Source organism: Phocoena phocoena, chromosome X (assembly GCF_963924675.1).
Source record: "Phocoena phocoena chromosome X, mPhoPho1.1, whole genome shotgun sequence".
Taxonomy (NCBI): Eukaryota; Metazoa; Chordata; class Mammalia; order Artiodactyla; family Phocoenidae; genus Phocoena; species Phocoena phocoena.
This window is the reverse complement of record NC_089240.1, coordinates 128,268,826-128,290,285: the sequence shown is the minus strand read 5'-3', so window position 1 is coordinate 128,290,285 and position 21,460 is coordinate 128,268,826. Positions and strand designations below refer to the sequence as shown.

At 55.8% G+C, this 21,460-nt stretch overlaps 1 protein-coding gene across 3 annotated transcripts in view; it reads left to right on the top strand.

Annotated features, from left to right (window-relative positions):
• PDZD4 (PDZ domain containing 4) overlaps positions 1-21,345 on the top strand; it is a 28,076-nt gene extending 6,731 nt beyond the window's left edge. Inside the window, exons 2-8 of one of the 3 annotated variants that reach the window (XM_065900449.1) lie at positions 15,904-16,139; positions 17,270-17,360; positions 17,774-17,872; positions 18,461-18,523; positions 18,974-19,075; positions 19,316-19,426; positions 19,617-21,345. In XM_065900449.1, coding sequence (XP_065756521.1) covers positions 15,904-16,139; positions 17,270-17,360; positions 17,774-17,872; positions 18,461-18,523; positions 18,974-19,075; positions 19,316-19,426; positions 19,617-21,167 — 2,253 coding nt within the window. In that variant the 3' untranslated portion in view covers positions 21,168-21,345. Of the gene's footprint in view, positions 1-15,903; positions 16,158-17,269; positions 17,361-17,773; positions 17,873-18,460; positions 18,524-18,973; positions 19,076-19,315; positions 19,427-19,616 lie in introns of all 3 variants that reach the window. The other 2 variants (XM_065900448.1, XM_065900450.1) reach the window with 2 other exon arrangements.
• Positions 21,346-21,460: the final 115 nt, after the last annotated feature.

Below are 21,460 nucleotides of genomic sequence, written 5' to 3'. Positions count from 1 at the left end.
TCCCCTGCATCGGCAGGCGGACTCTCAACCGCTGCGCCACCAGGGGAGCCCCCCAAAACTGATCTTAATGATGACCTCCGGAAGTTCTTTGCTTTTCCATACTGGCCGCACGTGGGGCACCCCTCATTCCCAGCCTCTCTCTCCAGGCAGGACTTCAGAGGGGCCCGAGAGGCCTGCTCTTCCCTGGAAAGGCAGGGGGGCCAGGGCAGGTGGATCAGATTTCCGCTTGCCCCATGGGCACCACCCACCCACTCCCCTTTGTGGAGTGAGAGCTGGGAGGAGAGACCCTTTTGAAGCACTTGCCTGTGGTCTGAATCCTGTCAAGGTGTGTGCAAGTCCTCCCTGGTTCCTCAAGGGGGTGCTCTGGGCCAGCATGACTCTACCCTGAGGCCCTTGTTAGAATGCAGGATCTGCTTGAGCAGGTCCGGGGGCGGGCCTGGGATTCTGCATTACTCACAACTTCCCAGGGGATGTCCATGCTGCTGGCCCTCAGACTACACTTTGAGTATCTAGGACCTCCCTCAGGACTTGGGATAAATCAGTGAAGCCCCAAATTATGTCAATATCACCTAGGAAGTGAGTTTATTACAAATAAGAGGGGGGAGGCCTCACACCTATCAGATCAATTTCCAGGGATAATTGACCAGGTGGGGCCCCAAGGGACATAATCTGTTCTTCCAGGCTACGTGCAACTAACTGAGCCTCTTCCCATCACCCACATCCTTACCAACCTACAGGCAGCTCACATGGGTACCCAGACACACACACCAGCCCCAAACTACTAAAAAGTCCTTTGAGATGAAGGCTTCCTGTGCTTCTTCCTTCTCTCGCTCCTGCCCCTGGGCAGAAAGAGTGGGCACAGAGCTCTGGGGGTGGATGGTGTGGCTTGTCCAGGCAGCCTCAACTGGGGGCATGCCATTCACTGGGCCAGTCACATGTCGGCGTTGTAGTGCTGTGTCCCTGCTAGACTTCTAACAAATTAAGGCATTTTGCAGCCACCAATGCAATTCATCCAGTTGGGGATCATCCTTGGATGGTAAAACCATTAGATAAAGGTTGTTGGGGAAGAAAAGATAGTCACTGGGTCTCAAGGTGTCACCCAGATTACTTGTGCATTGGGGAGGGAAAATGCAACTTTACAAGGGAGACACCAGGTGATCAAACCGAGCCTCCCTAACGGTGGGCAGCCCGGCCCCCTGCCCCTCCTCGCCCTGTGCGGGCAGGAAGAAGGACATAGCCTGCCCTGGGCGGTGCTGTCCTCAAAACACCTAAGCTGAATCTAACCAGGAAGGAAGCGGAGCGGACAAATCCATACTGGGACTTTCTACAAGGCGCGTGCCCTAGACTCTTCCAAGAGGTCAGTGTCATGAAAGGTTTTTTTTTTTTTTTTTAATGCATAGATTGTTCTAGATTACAAGAGACTAGAGACCTAATGACCAAATGTGTGATCCTTGATTGGATCCTGGATCTGAGAAAAAAAAGAAGGAGAAGAAAAAAAACAGCTATAAGGGCATTAGCAGTACAATTGGAGAGATGCAGAGGTGCTGACTGTGTCAGTGTTAAATCCCTGAGCACATTAAGGGTGTCGCGGTTTCCCGGGGGGTGGGGGTGTGTGGAGAGCGTTGGTGCCAGCATTTTGCTTGGGAATGTGTGTGTGTAGAGAGGAGGGAGCAGGTGCGGTGGAATGTGTACTCCCGGGGAGAGCTGGGTGAGGGGAATGCAGATGTCCACGGTCAGATGCGCCAACGTTCCCGTGGGTTGACAATTTTTAAGCTCCAGAGATGGGAACACATGAATGAGGACTTCTGCTGGGCCACTGAAAAGATGGGAGCGCACAGAGCCTGCCTGGCTTCTCCTTTCTCGGTCCTGCTGAGCCAGACACGGCTGCGTCCAAGGTGTTCCTTGGACACTCGCGACAGCAGAGCTGAGATAGCGGGGGCAACGGGGCGCCAGCGCAGAGGCTAACTTCCGGTCTGTGTTCTCGCCTAGCCTAGGTTTCCCAATCCGCAGGGTGGGGTTGGGAGACTCACCCCAACCGTGGGCGCCCCTAGAATTGTGTCGTTAACCCCCTCCCCCTCGCGTTACCCTGGGTGAAAGGGGAGGTCCCTAGACCTCCCGGGGAGCCGTGGGGCCCGCGGGACGCCCAGTCACCCGGGCCAGGGCTCTTTTCTCAGCCTACCCTCCCTCTTCTCGCCTGCTCAGAGATTCCCGATCAGGGCATTTGGGAAGTACGGCGAGGACCTCCCACCCGGAGCCTCCGGCCCAGTCGCGCCAGGCCTCCTAGAGCGGGGTCCGGAGACCCGCCCCGGCCGGGAGTGGGGACGGAGGGGTGGGGGCGGAGGACTCGCGCCGGCCGGTCGGGCTGCGCCGGCTGCTGGCGCCGGAGTCGCAGCCAAAGGGCTGCCAGCCTAGCTCGCGCTGCCGCCGCCGCCGCGCGCTCTTTGTCTGCGGCTCCGCGCCCGGGGAGGCGGGACGAGCGAGCCTGGGCCGCGCCCCCCGCCTCCCTGGGCGCCGCCGCTTCGCGGCGGGGGTGGGGGTGGGCCGTGCCTCCCGCTTCGCCCACCAGGGCCCTGCGGGAGCGCGACTGCCCGCTGAGCTTCCTGCGTTGCTCTTGCCTGACCCCTTGTCCCCGAGTCCCCTCTTGGCCCCATGTCCCTCTAGTCAGCCCCCATGTCTCACCTGACACCGATATCCCTTCTGCTGCCCCCCCCCACGCCGTGTCCCTCCCTCCTGCCCCCGTGTTCCCCTCTCTTATTGCCGTACCTTCTGCAGGTCTTTCCCTCGCTTTCTTTGGCATTTAAAATTTTTTCCTCTTCTGAACCTACCTTTCCCATCAAGCTTTCAGACGCTCTCAGGCGTCTGACCTGGTAAAACCCAAACGTTAGTGCTCTCCCACATCCCCAAGCCACAGCCCCAAGGCGCTTCCACACCATTCTCTGCAAAAGCTCCCCAAGGCTGAGTCTATCTGTACAGGTCGCCCTCCCCGATTGCCCCCTTTTAGCAAATCCTGAGGACCCTTCTGCGTCCTGATCCAGTCCATCCTCCCGGTCCTTGGTGCACTGTCTTGCCCAGATTCCCTCCTTAGTTTTCCTTCTCTCTGGCTGACTTAAGCTCTGTGTCTCCTCAACTGCTCGATGTCAGGGTGCCTTAGGGTCCTCCTTGGGCCTCTTATCCTCTGCTACACTCAGTCCCCCGGTGATAGCCTCCGTCTCATGATTTTAAGTCAAGAACAATCAATCCCTGCTTGAATTCAGTAGCAGTGGTCATACGACACCTGGTTTGGTGGCTTGGTTTGGGATACGTGTAAGTGGAGTTGGGGACGCTGGGGATGTCTGCAGGTCTCAGGAACTTCAAAGCAGAGATAAAGATGTGCATTGATTAAACAAGTTCCCCAGGTCCCGCCCCTCCCCCCCACCCCTGTGTCTTTTCCAGTGGTCTTCACCTCTGTGAGGGCACTGGTGGTCTCTGGATCCGGACAGCAGTTTTAATTTTTTATTGTGGGAAAAGATATATGACGTCAAGTTTACCATTAGTGACATTGAGTACGTTCACGGTGCGGTGCAGTTGTCACCACCAGCTAATGCCTGATCATGTTCATCATCCCAGAACGGAACTTCACACCATTGAGCAGGCAATCCCCATTCTCCCTTTCCCCAGTCCCTGGCAACGGCTCATCTACTTTCTGTCCCTATGGATTTGCCCGTTCTGGGTTGCTTCCAAAATTTGGCAATTAAGAATAGTGCTGCTGGACTGCCCTGGTGGCGCAGTGGTTGAGAATCCACCTGCCAATGCAAGGGACATGGGGTCGAGCCCTGGTCCAGGAAGATCCCACATGCCGCGGAGCAACCAAGCCTGTGCGCCACAACTACTGAGCCTGCGCTCTAGAGCCCGCAAGCCACAGCTACTGAGCCCATGTGCCACAAGTACTGAAGCCCGCGCGCCTAGAGCCCCTTCTCCGCGACAAAGAGAAGCCACCGCAATGAGAAGCCCACACACTGCAACAAAGAGTAGCCCTCGCTCGCCGCAAGTAGAGAAAGCCCGCGCGCAGCAACGAAGACCCAACGCAGCCAAGCAACAAAAAAAGAATAGTGCTGCTGGGAATTCCCTGGCAGTCCGCCGGTTAGGACTCAGCACTTTCACTGCTGGGGCCCTGGTTCAATCCCTGGTCAGGGAAATAAGATCCTGCAAGCTGCGCAGGGTGGCCAAAAAAAAAAAAAAAAAAAAAATAGTGCTGCTATGAACATCTGTGTACAAGTTTTTGTTTGGGTGCCTGTTTTCAGTTCTCGTGTTACTGCTGGGTCATCTGGGAACTCTAGACAGTTTTCCACGTCCACTGCTGTTGACATTCCTACAAGCAGTGTGTGAGAGCTGAATTTCTCCACGTTCTCATCAACTGTGATTTTCTGTGTTTTTATTTCAGCCATCCTAGTGGGTGAGAGGGGCTATCTCATCGCGGTTTTGATTTGCATTTCCCTTGTGATGAGTGACGTTGAGCATCTTCTCTTGTGCTTGTTCGGTGTCCCTCCTCCCTCACGGTTCCTTGGTCATTTTCCCCAGCTCAGCAGCAGCTCATGGTAGCCCCGTCTCCACTACCACCCCCTGAGCTGAGCCATTGCAGTTGTCTGCCGGTCTGTCCCCCGCCTCCGCCCTGTCCCCTACGTGCCTTATTCTCCAGCAAGGGCTAAGTCGTTCCATCCTAGGGCTTAGCACTGCCTGCAATGTTCTTCGAAGTCCCTAGCATGGCTGGCTCCTTGTCATCTTTCAGGTCTCAGTTCAAATGTCACCAGAGAGGCTGTCCCTGTGCGTTCTATCTAAAGCAGCCCCCGTCCAAGCTCAAGGCTCTGTATGCTCATTTCTGCCCCGGCACTGGTCTCCCCAAACAACGAGGGGATCATGCCCGTCTTGCCCAAGGTTGTTGCTCCTGTTCTGCCGGTGCTGGGTGAGCCTGGGCTCTGAGCCAGCAGTGGGCCTGTCCCCGAATGCCCTGTTCCGGGACACGTGCCCTCTTCCCTCCAGTGGTTCCTGGCTGACCAGGGACTGGGTCACTGGTGCACCCACACCCCATGTGCCGACCTCACCTCCTGCGCTCTGCCGTGGACCCTCTGAGCTGCAGCCTTGCCCCCCCTTTCCCTCCTACCTTCCAACCAGGACCCTTGTGGGAGGGGCTGTGTGTTGGATCCCACCAGGCTCAAGCTTCTGCCCACAGCTTGAAGCAGGCTGCCTCTCAGCTCCCGAAAGAGCAACCCGGCATGGCGGGGTGGGTGGCGGTGAGGAAATCCCAGTCCCCCTCCCTTCCTGGGCTCATTCTCCCATGTCTCTCTGATCCCTGGAGAAGCCCCGGGGAGACAGCACAGCATGGGCTTGTGCCAGGAATCCCTTGTCCTCGGCCCCATGGGGATAAGGGACTGGGTTTCCCCAGGGCCCCCCTCAGCGCCTGAGCTGGGGGCCTCTGCTTCCTTGCTCACCCCCAACACCCTGGATCGTTGGAAAGGCCTTCGCATGCCCCCCCGCCCCCGCACTGCCTCACAGTCCTCCTTTGGAGCTCGGGTTGAGGCAGTCCCTGAGCCAGCTGTGAGCCAGCTGTGTGCCAGCTGTGTGTCAGCTGTGTGCCAGCTGTGAGCCAGCTGTGTCTTGGCTCCTCTCCCGCACCCCCCCCACCCTCACCTCACTCCCCGCCGCCACAGGCACCTGTCTTCCGCTGGTGTGAGGGGCCTTGCCCCGGGGCCTGGCCTACCTTGAGGGGCTGGGCTGGGCACGGCCTCCCTCTGAAGGCAGACCTGGGGGCCTGCTGGCTGTGCTCCCCCGCTCGTAGGCTGGCACCTCGCAGGTCAGTGCCTCCACACCCAGGGGCCTCCTGCCGCCCTCTGCTCACACACTGGGCTGGGGGAGCTCAGGGCCCACTCCTTGGCCACCCGCAGAACCTCTCTGCAAAGGCAGTCCTAGAACCAGTAGGGGGGTGGGTGTGACGGGGAGGGGCATGGGGGAAATGGGGGGTGGGATGGTGTCTGCTCTGTCCTGTCCCAGGCCTGAGACCAGCTGGCAGCCCCATGACAAGGCCCTTCTCCAGCCTTGCAGAACCAGCTTCCTGATGCTCTGTGGGGTGGGCGTGGGGCCCTCCTGGGGGTGGAGGCTGTGAGTCATCTCCCCCACCTTCCAGGCCAGAGGTCCTGGAGTGAAGGCTCTGCCCCCATCTGGGCTCCAGGCTCCTGGGAGCTGCCCCTTGCATTCTGGGGACACCTGGGCCAGAAAGCACGTCCCCAGCTTCCTCAGATCGGATCTGGATGTGAAGTCTGACGTGACTTCATGGCCTGCTCCCAAGGGGCCTGAGCCCAGAGGCTGTACCGCCTGCAGGGGCTGCCCAGGAGTAGAAGCACAAAGCAGCCCACTGCCCCCGAGCCTGGGGCCTCAGGGAAACAGAGCACAGGCTAGATTGTTGTAGTTTTTAAAAATTTATTTATTCATGGCTGCATTGGGTCTTCGTTGCTGCACGTGGGCTTTGGCGGGCTACTCTTCGTTGCGGTGCGCGGGCTTCTCACTGCGGTCGCTTCTCTTGTTGTGGAGCACGGGCTCTAGGCATGCGGGCTTCAGTAGTTGTGGCTCGTGGGCTCCAGAGCGCAGGCTCAGTCATTGTGGCACACGGGCTTCGTTGCTCCGTCGCATGTGGGATCTTCCCGGCCCAGGACTCGAACCCATGTCCCCGCATTGGCAGGCGCATTCTTAACCACTGCCCCACCAGGGAAGTCCCTCCTTCCAGTCTTTAAAGAAGATATTGTGTGATAATTGATACTTACGCATGTACCGATGAATATACATAACGGGCACATCCATTCCAAATAGTTTTCAAAGCCCCGTGAGCCCCCGTGCACCCTGTGAGCTGGCACATTTGTAGCATCGTGAAGCCTCCGTGGACTCACGCCTCCCTCCCCACCTTCACCTGTCAGCTGCCTCCCACGTGCTGAGATCCACGCTCTCAGAACTGGGGTCAGCAATGCTATTTTTTTTGAAGTTTGTAAACATTTTTTTCAAAAAACGATTTAGCCATGGTATATAAAGTTTGGAAAAAAGCAAGTTCTCAGATTTCCGTTTCCCTCGAACAATGTTTTTATATATTCTTTCCCAGTCTTTCCATAAACATACTTTACATGGCAATCGTCATAGTTCACAAGCCATTTTATATCTCTTTTGAGAAACAGGCTTGTTATCGGAAGACTCTGGTAGGGCAGCTGTACACTTCGATGAGGCAGACACCTTTAAAAAAATTATTTATTTATTTGGCTGCGCTGGGTCTCAGCTGCGGCGTGCGGGATCTTTAGTTGCAGCATGCGGGATCTTAGTTCCCTGACCAGGGATTGAACCCAGGCCCCTCACATTGGGAGCGCAGAGTCTTAACTGCTGGACCACCAGGGAAGTCTCGAGGCAGACACTTGTGCTTAAGACTGTTGTAAAGTTTTGGGCATTAAAAATAATGCTGGTACCTCAATAAGTTAAATGTAGAATGACCATATGGCCCCAAAGATTTGAAAACGGGGACTCAAAAACTTGTACACAAATGTTCACCGCAGCGTGAGTCACAACTGCCAAAAGGTAGAAGCAAACCAATGTCTGTTGACGGATCGACGATCTGTCCGCCCAGTGCAGTAGTTTGGAATATGATGGAATATTACTCAGCCGTAAGAGGAATGAAGCACTGATGCCGGCTGTAATATGGATGGACCTAGAAAACATGCTTGAGGAAAGATGCCAGACACATCGGGCCACCTGTTGTAGAATTCCACTTATGAAATGTCTAGAGGCAAAGAAAGGAGATTGGTGAGTGCCAGGGCCTGGGGTGAATTTGGAGAGAATGGGCAGGGGGTCTCCTTTTGAGGGGATGAAAATGTCCTGGAATTAAATAGACGTGATGGTTGCACAGCTGTGTGAATGCACCAAATGCTACTGAATTGTACACTTGAAAATGGTCAATTTTACGTTTGGTGTATTTTACCACAATAAAAAAAAACCATGAATGCTGCTCTGAACATCCTTGTGATTCATGTAACATCCATTCTGATTATTTTAGGATCTATTACTTAGAGTCAATTTAGTGGATCAAAGGGTATGATGAACATTTTCAAGGTTCTCTATAGTTACTGACAGATTCCTCCAGCAGGTTTACCATTTTACGCTCTGGGGTAACCGTCAGACTGAGAGTGTGTGGTCTGTGATGGGGTCAGCCCGTGCAAGGGTCGCAGTGCGGGTGTGGGGGGGGCGGAGGCGGCTGCTACTCCAGGGACCTCTCCAGCCCAGCCCGCGCCCGTGCCCCAGACCAGGCTCGCAACTGCTTCCAGGGCAGGGATCTCCAGGTAAACGGGAATCAGGCCCTCAGCGAGGGGAGGGGGAGGGCCACCTGGGCCACATTTGGGCAAAGAGGCGCCTCTGAGGCGCAGGTCCCCGCCCCCCGGCAAGGCAAGGGCACCTTTCTGCAGAGTCCTCAGTGGAAGCAAAGCGTCTTCCAGCCCAGCTGGGTCTGGGTTGGAGCTGTGGTCCACAGGGCGGTCCCCTTGGGCAGCATCTTCAAATCGATTTCCCTGACCATGGGCTCAGCAAGCATTTGCTCTCCCTGAACTAGAAGGGTTCCTGGTGAAGCTGAGCGCAGGTCCACGCGAGGTGTGGTGTGAGTGTATCCGGCCAGGCCTTCGGGCGGCCTCCAGAGCCTGATGGAAGGCGAGTCACCCTCAGACCCCCTGCTCGGCATTCTCCCTGGGTGGTCGCTAGGCCTTGAGTGGCGCTTGGGCTCGGAATGGACACGCCTGGGCACCCGGCCTTAAGTGAGTGTGGGTGACAGGAGGGGGGCAGCAGGTGACGAGCAGGTGTGCAAGCAGCAAGAAGGGTGTGTGAGCGGGCAGGAGAGTGCCGAGGGTGGGAGTAGGGAGCCCAAGAAATGAATAAGCTTGGCTGGAGCACTTAGGGGGAGGGTGGCGAAGGGAGGGGGCCAGAGAAGACCCTCTGCAAGGGGAAGAGAGTCCCACCAAGCCATCCCACCACAGCCCACGCCCCTACCCGGACCACCAGCCCAGAGCCCCCCACCTGAGCCGAAGCCCCGCCTTCTCACCCCGCTCCTCCGCACCCTTCCCCCCATGGGTTCCCACCACCCACACGCCCCCAGCCCGCAAGGAGGGGGCTTCTCGAAGCTGTCCCGACTGAGCGTGCTCCCTGCCCCTCAGCAGCCTGAGATGCTGACCGTGGTGGGCCTATCCGGTGAATCCCTTAACCTCCCCAGTTTCCTCATCTGTGAGGTGGACGTACTCTCAGTGCCTGTTTCATAGTACTGGCCGTAAAGCACTCACAGCAGAATGGGGCACGGTCGCCCCTTAGTAAGTGGTAGCTATTATTATTGGTTTGCAGCTATTATTAGTAATAATAGTAATGGCATCCCTGCCAGTATCAGAGCCACCCGGGGCCAGAAACCTCTGTGCTCCCACATCCCCAGGTCTCACCCATTCCACATCCTAATGGGTGACGGCAGCAAGAGCTCCCCAGCTGGCCTCCCTCCCCCTAGCTGCTCCTCCACGTGGGGATGTTCTGGAATATTTCCTGAGCCTGGGAAAGCACGAGCGTCAAAAATGCCAGCACGCGTGTGTACTGCCACCCAGCCTCGACGTGGGCCTTGTTGGCCTCAGTGTTTTTCCCATCCCTGACCCCATTCCCCTCCTTCTCTGTCCGAGGGGATTCAGGTTTGCCATTCTGAGGCACATTTTCTACTATGTGTGCTATTCATAAGCAGGTGTGTTGTCACAAGCCACACGTATGACTATACCACACTTTTTGGAGCCATTCCACCGACGGCCGGCCCTCGGCTCTTTCTAGCTATTAAGATGACGCCGCTTGTTTCCCAGCGTCCCGAAGGGGCATCAATTCAAGCTTATGGGTGGGTTCAGGCTCCCTTTTCCTGGAATGCCCGTTTCCCTACTGAGTTCTGTATTTTCCCAGTGTTTTGTAGGAATTCTTTATTCTGGAGAATCCTGTATCAGTTCTGTGCATTTGTAAGGATCTTCTCTTAGCCTGTCCTATCTTTTCACTGTAGTTATGGTGTCTTTTGTTGTCCAGAAGTTTTACATTTTAACATAGTCAAATTTATCTTTTCCATTCTTGTTTGCCCATGTTTTGTCTTAAGGGAATTCCCTGGCCGTCCAGTGGTTAGGATTCATCGCTTTCGCTGCCAGGGCCCAGGTTCGATCCCTGGTCGGGGAACTAAGATCCTGCATGCCGCGAGGCATGGCCAAAAAAAAAAAAAAAGAAAGAATTGCTTCTCTATCTCAGCATCATAAAGACTGTTCTCTCGCCTCCAAGGTAGTTTTAAAGCTCAGTCCGTTTAGGACTTTGATCCATTTTGAATTGCTTGGTGTGGGTTTAGAGCAGTGGCAGCCGGGGAGGTGGGGAGTGCCCCCCGGTGGCCTTAGCTTGAGGGGGACTCTGAAGGGAAGCTGGCTTGGGTTCAGACATTTTGGGACTGGAGCGGGGCCATTTGAATGGTGGCTTCGCTGGTGCACGCGAGTCTTCACTGCCGTAGGGTGAGTGAGGACGAGAAGCGGCAGAATGCTGGATCCTTACCGTGTGCCTGGGCGCGCACTGCTTTGCCCGTTGCCCCGCATTTCCCCACCTTGTTTGTAGCCTTCACCCTTTCTGGGAGGGCTCCTGTCTTACCTGTCCTGGTCCCACACACCTTCATTAGCTCTTGGGGCCCATCGTGACTGCTGAGGAGAAGAGAGGAAGCTGAAGGAGCCCCAGGCGCTCGCTGCAGGAGTGGCCCAGGAGCTCCAGGCCTCCACACCCAGAGGTCTGCCTCTGCTCTGCGCCACGTGGATCAAGGGGAAGGTTGCTGGGCTGTCAGGGGCATCACTCCGGTGGCCTCGATCTGCTCCTTGGTGTGTGTGCCCATCCCCCTCTTGACATCCCAGACCACCCTGCACTCCCCTCCCACTGCCTGGGCCCAGTTTCCATAGCAACGCTGCTGCTGGGTAACGTTTCCAGGGAGACATACATCCCTGTGTTTCCCAGTGTCACCTGAGCGTCCCACTGCACATGGTGAAAAGGTGAAACGTCCCCCACCCCCCACCAACCCCGGTCAAAGATGCTGAGCACAGCTCTCGGCCCTTGGCCCTTCTGCTTCTTACAGGAGCCCTTGACTTAAGGGCAGTGGGGAGCCGGTAAATGTTCTGAAACCCAAAGCCCTCGTTTGGAGCCTTTGTCGATTTCCATGGTGTAAATACTCCTACCATGGCCACCAGCCGATGTCACGGAACGCGGGGATGGGAAGACACGCACAGTCGCACACTGTCCTATGATGTCTCCTTCCAGACACACTAGACCAGATAAAAGTGTAGTAAAATAATTAGAAAGCCATGAGCTTGGAGGACTCATTGCCTTTGTTTTTATTTTTATTTATTTATTTAAAGTTCACACAATGAGATTCTTTAAAAGTATTCCAAGGGACTGAAGAAACATGGTAGTTTAAGATACAAAAGATAGTCACTCTAGGATTAAAAACAAAAGAAAATATTTATAATGATGCTCACCATCTATATTTGGCATTTTATTTCAAAAACTGACTTCTCTTTTTTTAAAAAAACATCTTTATTGGAGTATAATTGCTTTACAATGGTGTGTTAGTTTCTGCTTTATAACAAAGTGAATCAGCTATACATATACATATGTCCCCATATCTCCTCCCTCCCACCCTCCCTATCCCACCCCTCTAGGTGGACACAAAGCACCGAGCTGATCTCCCTGTGCTATGCGGCTTCTTCCCACTAGCTATCTATTTTACGTTTGGTAGTGTATATACGTCCATGCCACTCTCTCGCTTCGTCCCAGCTTCCTTCCCCCTCCCCGTGTCCTCAAGTCCATTCTCTATGTCTGCGTCTATATTCCTGTCCTGCCCCTAGGTTCTTCAGAACCGTTTCTTTTTTTTTTTTTTTTTTTTTTAGATTCCATATATATGTGTTAGCATACGGTATTTGTTTTCCTCTTTCTGACTTACTTCACTCTGTATGACACACCCTAGGTCCATCCACCTCACTACAAATAACTCAGTTTCGTTTCTTTTTATGGCTGAGTAATATTCCATTGTATATATGTGCCACATCTTCTTGATCCATTCATCTGTCGATGGACACTTAGGTTGCTTCCATGTCCTGCCTATTGTAAATAGAGCTGCAGTGAACATTGTGGTACATGACTCTTTGAATTATGGTTTTCTCAGGGTATATGCCCAGTAGTGGGATTGCTGGGTCATATGGTAGTTCTATTTGTAGTTTTTTAAGGAACCTCCATACTGTTTTCCATAGTGGCTGAACCAATTCACATTCCCACCAACAGTGCAAGAGTGTTCCATTTTCTCCACACCGTCTCCAGCATTTATTGTTTGTAGATTTTTTGATGATGGCCATTCTGACTGGTGTGAGGTGATACCTCATTGCAGTTTTGATTTGCATTTCTCTAATGACTAGTGATGTTGAGCATCCTTTCCTGTGTTTGTTGGCAATCTGTGTATCTTCTTTGGAGAAATGTCTGTTTAGGTCTTCTGCCCATTTTTGGATGGGGTTGTTTGTTTTATTGATATTGAGCTGCATGGGCTGCTTGTAAATTTTGGAGATGAATCCTTTGTCAGTTGCTTCATTTGCAAATATTTTCTCCCATTCTGAGGGTTGTCCTTTCATCTTGTTTATGGTTTCCTTTGCTGTGCAAAAGCTTTTAAGTTTCATTAGGTCCCATTTGTTTATTTTTGTTTCTATTTCCATTTCTCTAGGAGGTGGGTCAAAAAGGATCTTGCTGTGATGTATGTCAGAGAGTGTTCTGCCTATGTTTTCCTCTAAGAGTTTGATAGTGTCTGGCCTTACATTTAGGTTTCAATCCATTCTGAGTTTATTTTTGTGTATGGTGTTAGGGAGTGTTCTAATCTCATACTTTTATATGTAGCTGTCCAGTTTTCCCAGCACCACTTACTGAAGGGGCTGTCTTTTCTCCATTATATATTCTTGCCTCCTTTATCAAAGATAAGGTGACCATATGTGCATGGGTTTATCTCTGGGCTTTCTATCCTGTTCCATTGATCTATATTTCTGTGTTTGTGTCAGTACCGTACTGTCTTTTTAAAATAAATTTATTTATTTGTTTTTATTTTTGGCTGTGTTGGGTCTTCGTTGCTGTGTGCAGGCTTTCTCTAGTTGCAGCGAGTGGGGGCTACTCTTTGTTGCAGTGCGCGTCCTCTCATTGTCGTGGCTTCTCTTGTTGCAGAGCATGGGCTCTAGGCATGCAGGCTTCAGTAGTTGTGGCACGTGGGCTCAACAGATGTGGCTCACGGGTTCTAGAGCACAGGCTCAGTAGTTGTGGTGCATGGGCTTAGTTGTTCCATGACATGTGGGATCTTCCCGGGCCAGGGATCGAAGCCGTGTCCCCTGCGTTGGCAGGCGGATTCTTAACCACTGGCGCCACCAGGGAAGCCCTACCATACTGTCTTGATGACTGTAGCTTTGTAGTATAGTCTGAAGTCCAGTAGCCTGATTCCTCCAGCTCCATTTTTCTTTCTCAAGATTGCTTTGGCTATTCGGGGTCTTTTGTGTTTCTATACAAATGTTGAAATTTTTTGTTCTAGTTCTGTGATAAATGCCATTGGTAGTTTGATAGGGATTGCATTGAATCTGTAGATTGCTTTGGGTAGTATAGTCATTTTCACAGTGTTGATTCTTCCAGTCCAAGAACATGGTATATCTCTCCATCTGTTTGTATCACCTTTAATTTCTTTCATCAGTGTCTTATACTTTTCTGCGTACAGGTATTTTGTCTCTGTAGGTAGGTTTATTCCTAGGTATTTTATTCTTTTTGTTGCAATGGGAAATTGAAGTGTTTCCTTAATTTCTCTTTCAGATTTTTCATCACTAGTGTATAGGAATGCAAGAGATTTCTGTGCATTAATTTTGTATCCTGCTACTTTACCAAATTCATTGATTAGCTCTAGTAGTTTTCTGGTGGCATCTTTAGGATTCTCTATGTATAGTATCACGTCATCTGCAAACAGTGACAGCTTTACTTTTTCTTTTCCGACTTGGATTCCCTTTATTTCTTTTTCTTCTCTGATTGCTGTGGCTAAAACTTCTGAAACTATATTGAATAATAGTGGTGAGAGTGGACAACTTTGTCTTGTTCTTGATCTTAGAGGAAATGGTTTCAGTAAAACTGACTTCTCTTTTATTCAAAGTTCTGAAAGCAGCCAGATTCATTGGAGGTAGTTTTTCCTGTAGTCACATCTGCCTGACTTTATTGAATTTCCTTTTCTTAATGAATCGTGAGGGTTGAGTTAAATGTTAAATATTGGTGTTTATATAAGGAACACGCATGTTTGCTTTTGCCTTTGTTTTTAATAAAATTCATTTAGTTGTAAGTTTGTTCCATTGAAAGGTCGATACTGGCTGTGTTTAATGCTGCCTCAAGCATTTCCTGACAGTTTTGGCTCTGCTAAGGGCTTCAAGGCCAGTCCTCACATTCCCTTGGTGACCAGGCTTTGCCAGTCCACCCTTCACACGCATCTCCAAACACACGTCAGCAGCCAGCCCTTTTCTCCCATGCACTTGGCCCCGCGGGCTCCGTTCCCTCTTTGCTTTATAACTGCGGCCTCTCCAGCTGTCCAGATCCTCTTGGGCTGTGCTGACCACATTCTTACAACTAATACCTTCTTGGTTGACAAGCTGTTTCCTTGATACCCTTTGATCCAATAATTCCACTTTTGGAAAATTTCTCTAACATAACAACCATAGATTACACAAAGATATACATAGAAAATAGGTACAGAACATACAAAAAATGTGTCTCTGCAACCTTCTTTATAATAAAATTGAAAACCACTAGTGATGGACAGTAGGGACCAAGCCAATACACAACGGACGGTCCACGCGCAGGCTGGCATGCTCCAGGCCTCGGGGCGCCTGCAGTTACAAATTGGAAAAAGAGCAGGAATGAAATGCCAACACATTCACAGCTTTTACACCCTTGAGATGGTGGGTGACTTTTGTTTTCTTCCTTATGGTTTTCTGTATTTTTCAAATGTTCTACAACGAAACTGCTTTTTTTTATAATTGGACAGACCTGATTAAAAAAATCTTTTCTGTCCATGCGAAGATTACAGAGAGGGGAACATAAAAACTGAAACTACTATCTACAAGGACATAACCAAGTAGCAGCAAGGTGATTATTTGGGTTCCATGAATCAGAGGAGCCACTGGCTGGCCAGGGGTCCCTAGGACTCCTCGTGCTTTCCTTTGACAGCCTGTCTTCCTGGAACGACATCCAGGGCTGGCCTGTTCTTTGCAGCCTGGAAGACATGATTTTGCAATTGCATTGGGCATCTCTGTGAAGAACCCCTTCTCCGGAGACTCCCGGGGAGGGGGTGGCACTGTGAGAATTGAAGACTGGGACAACAGTGGTCTTGTAAGGGCCACTTCCTCAGCACCTCTCTTAGGGGCTCGGTGTGTGTTGGCCTTTTCTCTGTGGTGAGTCGTTGCTGCCTTGAGGACAGAGACCCTGTCCTCTGAGGCTTCTTGCTCTTCCGGACTCTCCCACCTGAACCCATTTGTTGACTGACTCCTGTCGGCAGAAGGGAGTCAAGGTCTCCCTCCCACCTTGATATGTTGGATGTTCCCAGCAGATGCTCGGTCATTGCTAAGGGGGCTCCCCGCGAACTTCCCACACCAGCTCTGTCCTCAGTGCTGCTTGAAGGAGGAGGACGGCCGAAGGGGATCTAGGGCCCTCGGGGCGTGGCACCATGCGGGGGCAGGGCTGAGAAGTGGGGTTCACCTGGGAATGAGGGCGCCCAGGGGTAAGCAGGGCCTCAGCGGGTCCTCACGGGGACATGTCATGTCTCTGCTGCAGGTGAACGGGAAGGAGCTCTCCAAGCTGTCTCAGGAGCAGACCCTGGAGGCCCTGCGTGCCTCCAAGGAGCCCCTGGTGATCCAGGTGCTGAGACGCAGTCCCCGCCTCCGGGGCGATGGCTCCTCCCACGACCTGCAGCTGGTGGACAGTGGCACTCAGACCGACATCACCTTCGAGCATATCATGGCGCTGGGCAAGCTGCGCCCACCCACCCCACCCATGGTCATCCTGGAGCCGTACGTCCCGTCTGAGCTGTGAGTCGCCCTCAGGAGGGCCCCGGGCCCTGCCTCCAGAGAGGGCAAGCCACCTGGGGTGGCTGCCCCGTGCCACCCAGAGGCCACACTGTCGCAGCTCTGGGCGTGGCAGGGAGACCCTGACTGGCTGCCCCCGGGGCAGGAAGCAGGCTCCTTGGCCTCCAGAGCTGACCGTCTCACCCCAGGGCTCAGGCATCTCCGGGCCTCTAGCCTCTGGCTGGACAGCAGCTGGTGAATGGGCCTGGGGGTCCTGACACGCAGGCTCCCCACTGTATCTACCCCCAGGGCCAAGGGAGAACCGTCCCGGGACTTTGCTGCCGGAAGGTTGAGGTCCTCAGCTCCTCCTCTATCCTTTCTCCTCCTCTGCCGCCCCATCGTCTTTGAATCTTCTTGCATCCTTGTCTGTCCCATTCCTCTGCCTGCTCTGAACTTCCTCCATCTCTTCGGCTTCTTTCTTTGGCCCGCTCGGAAGAAGGGCCTCTCATCCGGGCCTGGCGGCTCATGACTGTGTGAGCGCTGACTCATTTCGCTAGCCTCACCCCGGGCGGCAGGGAGGTCATCCCGGGATCCCCTCCTCCACAGAGAGGTAGGCCTGGGGCTGGCAGTAGCCAAGCTTAGCCTCGGGGCAAGGAGGGCCGCCCGCCCGCCCGTGGAGAGAGACTGGGCCCTCCTCCGCTCCCCAGCAATCCTCCAGGGCCTGGATAACTCCTGGGGGCACTGCATGAGTGGGGCCAGTGCCAGGTGGGAGGGGCACCCGCAGTTTGGAGAAGTCGGTCCCCGCTGGCTGGCGTGGTCAGAGGAGTCTGAGCTAGCGGACAGGACAGGATGGGGTGGGATGGGATGGGACAGGGCGGGGCGGGGAGAGCTAGGCATGCCTGGGTCCTCGCTGCAGATGCCCTCACACTCCTGTTCAAGAAATATTCCTGGTCTTCGCATAGATGCGTGTAGCTCAAAAGGAGGGGGTACAGAAGAGGTAGCTGGGCCGCCGCCTCCCAAGGTTGCACCCCGAGCGGGGCTCCATGCCGAGCGCACTGGGACCCGCCAGCTGGGAGCCGGGGCTAGGGAGAGAGGGGAGCAGATGGCTGGCCTGACGCCCCGCTTCTCCTGGGCAGCCCCCCCATCAGCCATGAGTATTATGACCCGGCGGAGTTCATGGAGGGCAGCCCGCAGGAGGCAGACCATATGGAAGAGCTGGAGTATGAGGTGAGCTGGTGGCCAGCCTTGGGCGCCAGCCCCAGGGCGTCTGTCTGTGGCCCAGCTCAGGCCTGGCTCCCGAACCCCCAGGCGGCTGGGCCTCGTGGCCCTTTCCCACGCATAGCTGAAGGGCTCAAGGGCCAAATTGGGCTGAGTTGGGGAGGGCACGGGTGAGGTCCCTCTGTCAGTGCGTGCTGGCGAGTCTGTGTCCCACGCATGTCTGTATGCTGTGCGTCCTGTGTGTCTTGTGTGTGTCTTGGGCATTTCCTGGTAAGGGACACCACAGGACACACGTGCCATTTGGGCTGGTAAGAGAGACCTTTGGAAACTCAGCTCAGGTGATGCGGTCTGGGCGGTTAGGCTGGGCCGAGGCTGCCGTCCCTGCAGCTTCTCCCTCTGCTTGTCCATCCCCCTTGCGGCAGGAGGTGGAGCTGTATAAAACTAGCCACCGGGACAAGCTGGGCCTGATGGTCTGTTACCGCACGGATGACGAGGAGGACCTGGGCATCTACGTTGGAGAGGTATGAAGGCGGGACGGGCGGCTGGGATCTTCTAGAAGGCAGTGGAGCTCCACGTGCCTTCCTGTGTGCTGGAACATGACAGCTGGACTCGGGTGCCCATCTGTACGGCACCTATGAGGGGGCCAGGGCAGCACGGAGGCAGGTGCTGAGGCAGGGTGTGGCACATGAAGACTCCCATGCCACCCTATCCCCACAGCCTTGCCACGCTGCCCAGGGCTCTGAGGCTGCCCGTAAGGAGGCAGCTTAGCGTCACAGGAAGGCAGCCAGTGGCTTCGGCGTGTGTCCAGCCGGGCAGTCCTCCCCGGGAGACCTGTGCCCGTAGTGGAACAGTGGGGCCTTGCGGGGTAAGGCAGGATGTGGTCCAGCCAGGCTGTGTTCTCCCACCACGTCCTTCAGGAGCCCTGCTGGTAATCACAGGGGTTCTTCTCCGCCACCCATCCGGCTGGTGCTGGGTACTTTCCCATACTTTGCCATGCTCAAAAAATCAGCCCTCCGTTCACATTGGGGCCTCTGAGGCGAGGCTGCCCCTTCCTACCAGACGGGCACCTCAGGGAGGGGCCGAGTCCCCATGATGCGCGTGCCTTGCAGGTGAATCCCAACAGCATCGCAGCCAAAGACGGCCGCATCCGCGAGGGAGACCGCATCATCCAGGTGAGCAGGGCAGGCAGGCCCCGCCGGCTCTCCTCAGCCAATTCTAGCTCTCTCCTGCTCAGAGCCCGGCCTGATGCTGGGCATCCCGCCGGGCCTGAAACCAGGGCTAGGACTCATCTCCCTCCTGCACGACCACGCGGTGGCTCCCATGTGCCCATGGGCTCTGCTGGCGTCTCTGCTCGGGCCCCTTACCAGCCCGTCCCTCCGTGCCCCAGACGTGAGCGTGCGTCCTGCTCCTCGCCGCTTCAGGCACGTGTGCTCTTGTGTGGGCCAGGCTGTCTTCGCCTCCGGCACCTTCCACTTGTCTCCATCCTGCCGGAGCTTGAGAGCCTGTCCTGGCCCAGGGTGCTCGCTTTGGAGCTCCCTGCGAGGGGACCCCTGTAGCTCAACTGGAGCCTGCCCCAGAGCCAGCCCTGGTGTCCTCGTTGATTGTCCCTTGGCCTGCCACAGATAAATGGTGTGGACGTCCAGAACCGGGAAGAAGCAGTGGCCATCCTGAGCCAGGAGGAGAATACCAACATCTCCCTGCTGGTGGCCCGGCCTGAGAGCCAGGTGTGTGTGCCCAACGGGGCGTCCTGGGTCCCCTGACGTGGGGCTTTCTGTCTTGAAAGCTGCCGACTAGGGCACAAACATGCCAACAACCTGGCACTGATGGAGGGTGGGGGGGGTGTTCGGGGCCCATTTCCCTTTGTGGCCTCTGATGGCTGAGTGGGCCGGGACCTAGACGCAAGTGGGGTCATTGTCTGCGGAGGTCCTTAAGGCAGTGGGGACAGCACGGGCCCGTCTCTGCAGCTGGCGAAGCGGTGGAAGGACAGTGACCGGGATGACTTCCTGGATGATTTTGGCTCTGAGAATGAGGGGGACCTGCGGGCGCGGAAGCTGAAATCCCCCCCTGCCCAGCAGGTGAGGAAGGAGGAAAGGCGGTGGGGGGGAGGGCAGGGAGGGCGGGCAGGACGGCAGACGGAGTAGATAGAGGCTTGGGGGGGCTGCGGGAGATGGACCAGACCCGAAAGCCCTTCCGATCTCCATCCTCCCCCCACGGCGCCCCCACTGGTGTGTCCCAGGCTGAGCGGGGCTCATCTTCCAGCTCCAGCTTGGAAACGAAGAGGAGAAAGGGGCCCCTGATGCGGGCCCAGGCTTGAGCAACAGCCAGGAGCTGGACAGCGGGGTGGGCAGGACGGATGAGAGCACGCGCAACGAGGAGAGCTCTGAGCACGACCTGCTGGGGGACGAGCCCCTGAGTACCGCCAACACGCCCGGGCCCCTGCGCAAGTTTGGCCTGCAAGGGGACGCCCTGCAGAGCCGCGACTTCCACTTTAGCATGGACTCCCTGCTGGCCGAGGGCGCAGGGCTGGGTGGCGGCGACGTGCCGGGCCTCACGGATGAGGAGTACGAGCGCTACCGCGAGCTGCTGGAGATCAAGTGCCACCTGGAGAATGGTAACCCCCTGGGCCTCCTCTTTCCCCGGGCCGCCGGCGGCAGCGGTGCCCTGGATGTCAACCGCAACGAGAGCGTGGGCCACGAGATGGCCGTGCTGGAGGAGGAGCTGCGGCACCTGGAGTTCAAGTGCCGCAACATCCTGCGGGCGCAGAAGATGCAACAGCTGCGGGAGCGCTGCATGAAGGCCTGGCTGCTGGAGGAGGAGAGCCTCTACGACCTGGGGGCCGGCGAGCCCAAGAAGCACGAGCTGTCTGACATCTCCGAGCTGCCCGAGAAGTCGGACAAGGACAGCACCAGCGCCTACAACACGGGTGAGAGCTGCCGCAGCACTCCGCTGCTGGCGGAACCCCTGCCCGAGAGCCCCCTGAGGCGGGCAACCGCCGGGGGCAACTCCAACCTGAACCGGACCCCCTCCGCATCCCCTGTTGCCACCCACCCCAAGGCTGCCCCCCCGCAGGGGGGTCCCGCCAACTTCCGATCCCTCTCCCGGGATCCCGAGGTGGGCCGGAGACAGCACTCGGGGGAGCGGGTCCGCCGCGGCCCCAAGACGGGGGTGACCCTGGAGCGCGTGGGCCCCGAGGGCAGCCCTTACCTGTCGCGGCGCCACCGCGTCCAGGGCCAGGAGGGCGATCACTACCACAGCTGCATGCAGCTGGCCCCGCCGCGCGGTCTGGAAGAGCTGGGCCGCGGCCCCTTGAGTTTGGCCGGTGGCCCTCGGGTGGGTGGGGCGGCGGCGGCGGCCACCGACGCGCCCCGCATGGAGTGGAAGGTCAAGGTGCGCAGCGACGGGACCCGCTACGTGGCCAAGCGACCGGTGCGGGACCGCCTCCTAAAAGCCCGGGCCCTGAAGATCCGGGAGGAGCGCAGCGGCATGACCACCGACGACGACGCGGTGAGCGAGATGAAGATGGGCCGCTACTGGAGCAAGGAGCAGCGGAAGCAGCACCTGATCCGAGCCCGGGAGCAGCGGAAGCGGCGCGAGTTCATGATGCAGAGCCGACTGGAGTGCCTGCGGGAGCAGCAGAGCGGCGACAGCAAGGCCGATCTCAACATCATCGCCCTGAGCCACCGCAAAACCATGAAGAAGCGGAGCAAGAAGATCCTGGACAACTGGATCACCATCCAGGAGATGCTGGCCCACGGCACGCGCTCGGCCGACGGGAAGCGCGTCTACAACCCTCTGCTCTCTGTCACCACTGTCTGAGCCCAGCTGTGCTCCAGGGCACAGGTCCTCCGCCCGGGCCCAGGTCCACTGAGCCCGCCGGGACCCCATCTTCTGCTCTCCCTTAGGATCTAGCGTGTGTCTGTGAGTGCGCGTGCGACTTTGTTACCAGACGGAAGCCCCTGGAGGACGAGGGACGCTTCTCTCCATTGGTGACTTCCTTCTCCCCAAGTACGGAGACCACATCAACAGCCGGCCTGGGGGCAGACCCGTATCGGCCCCCCCTTCAGCCGTAGGCGTGTGTGTGTGTGTGTGTGTGTGTGTGTGTGTGTGTG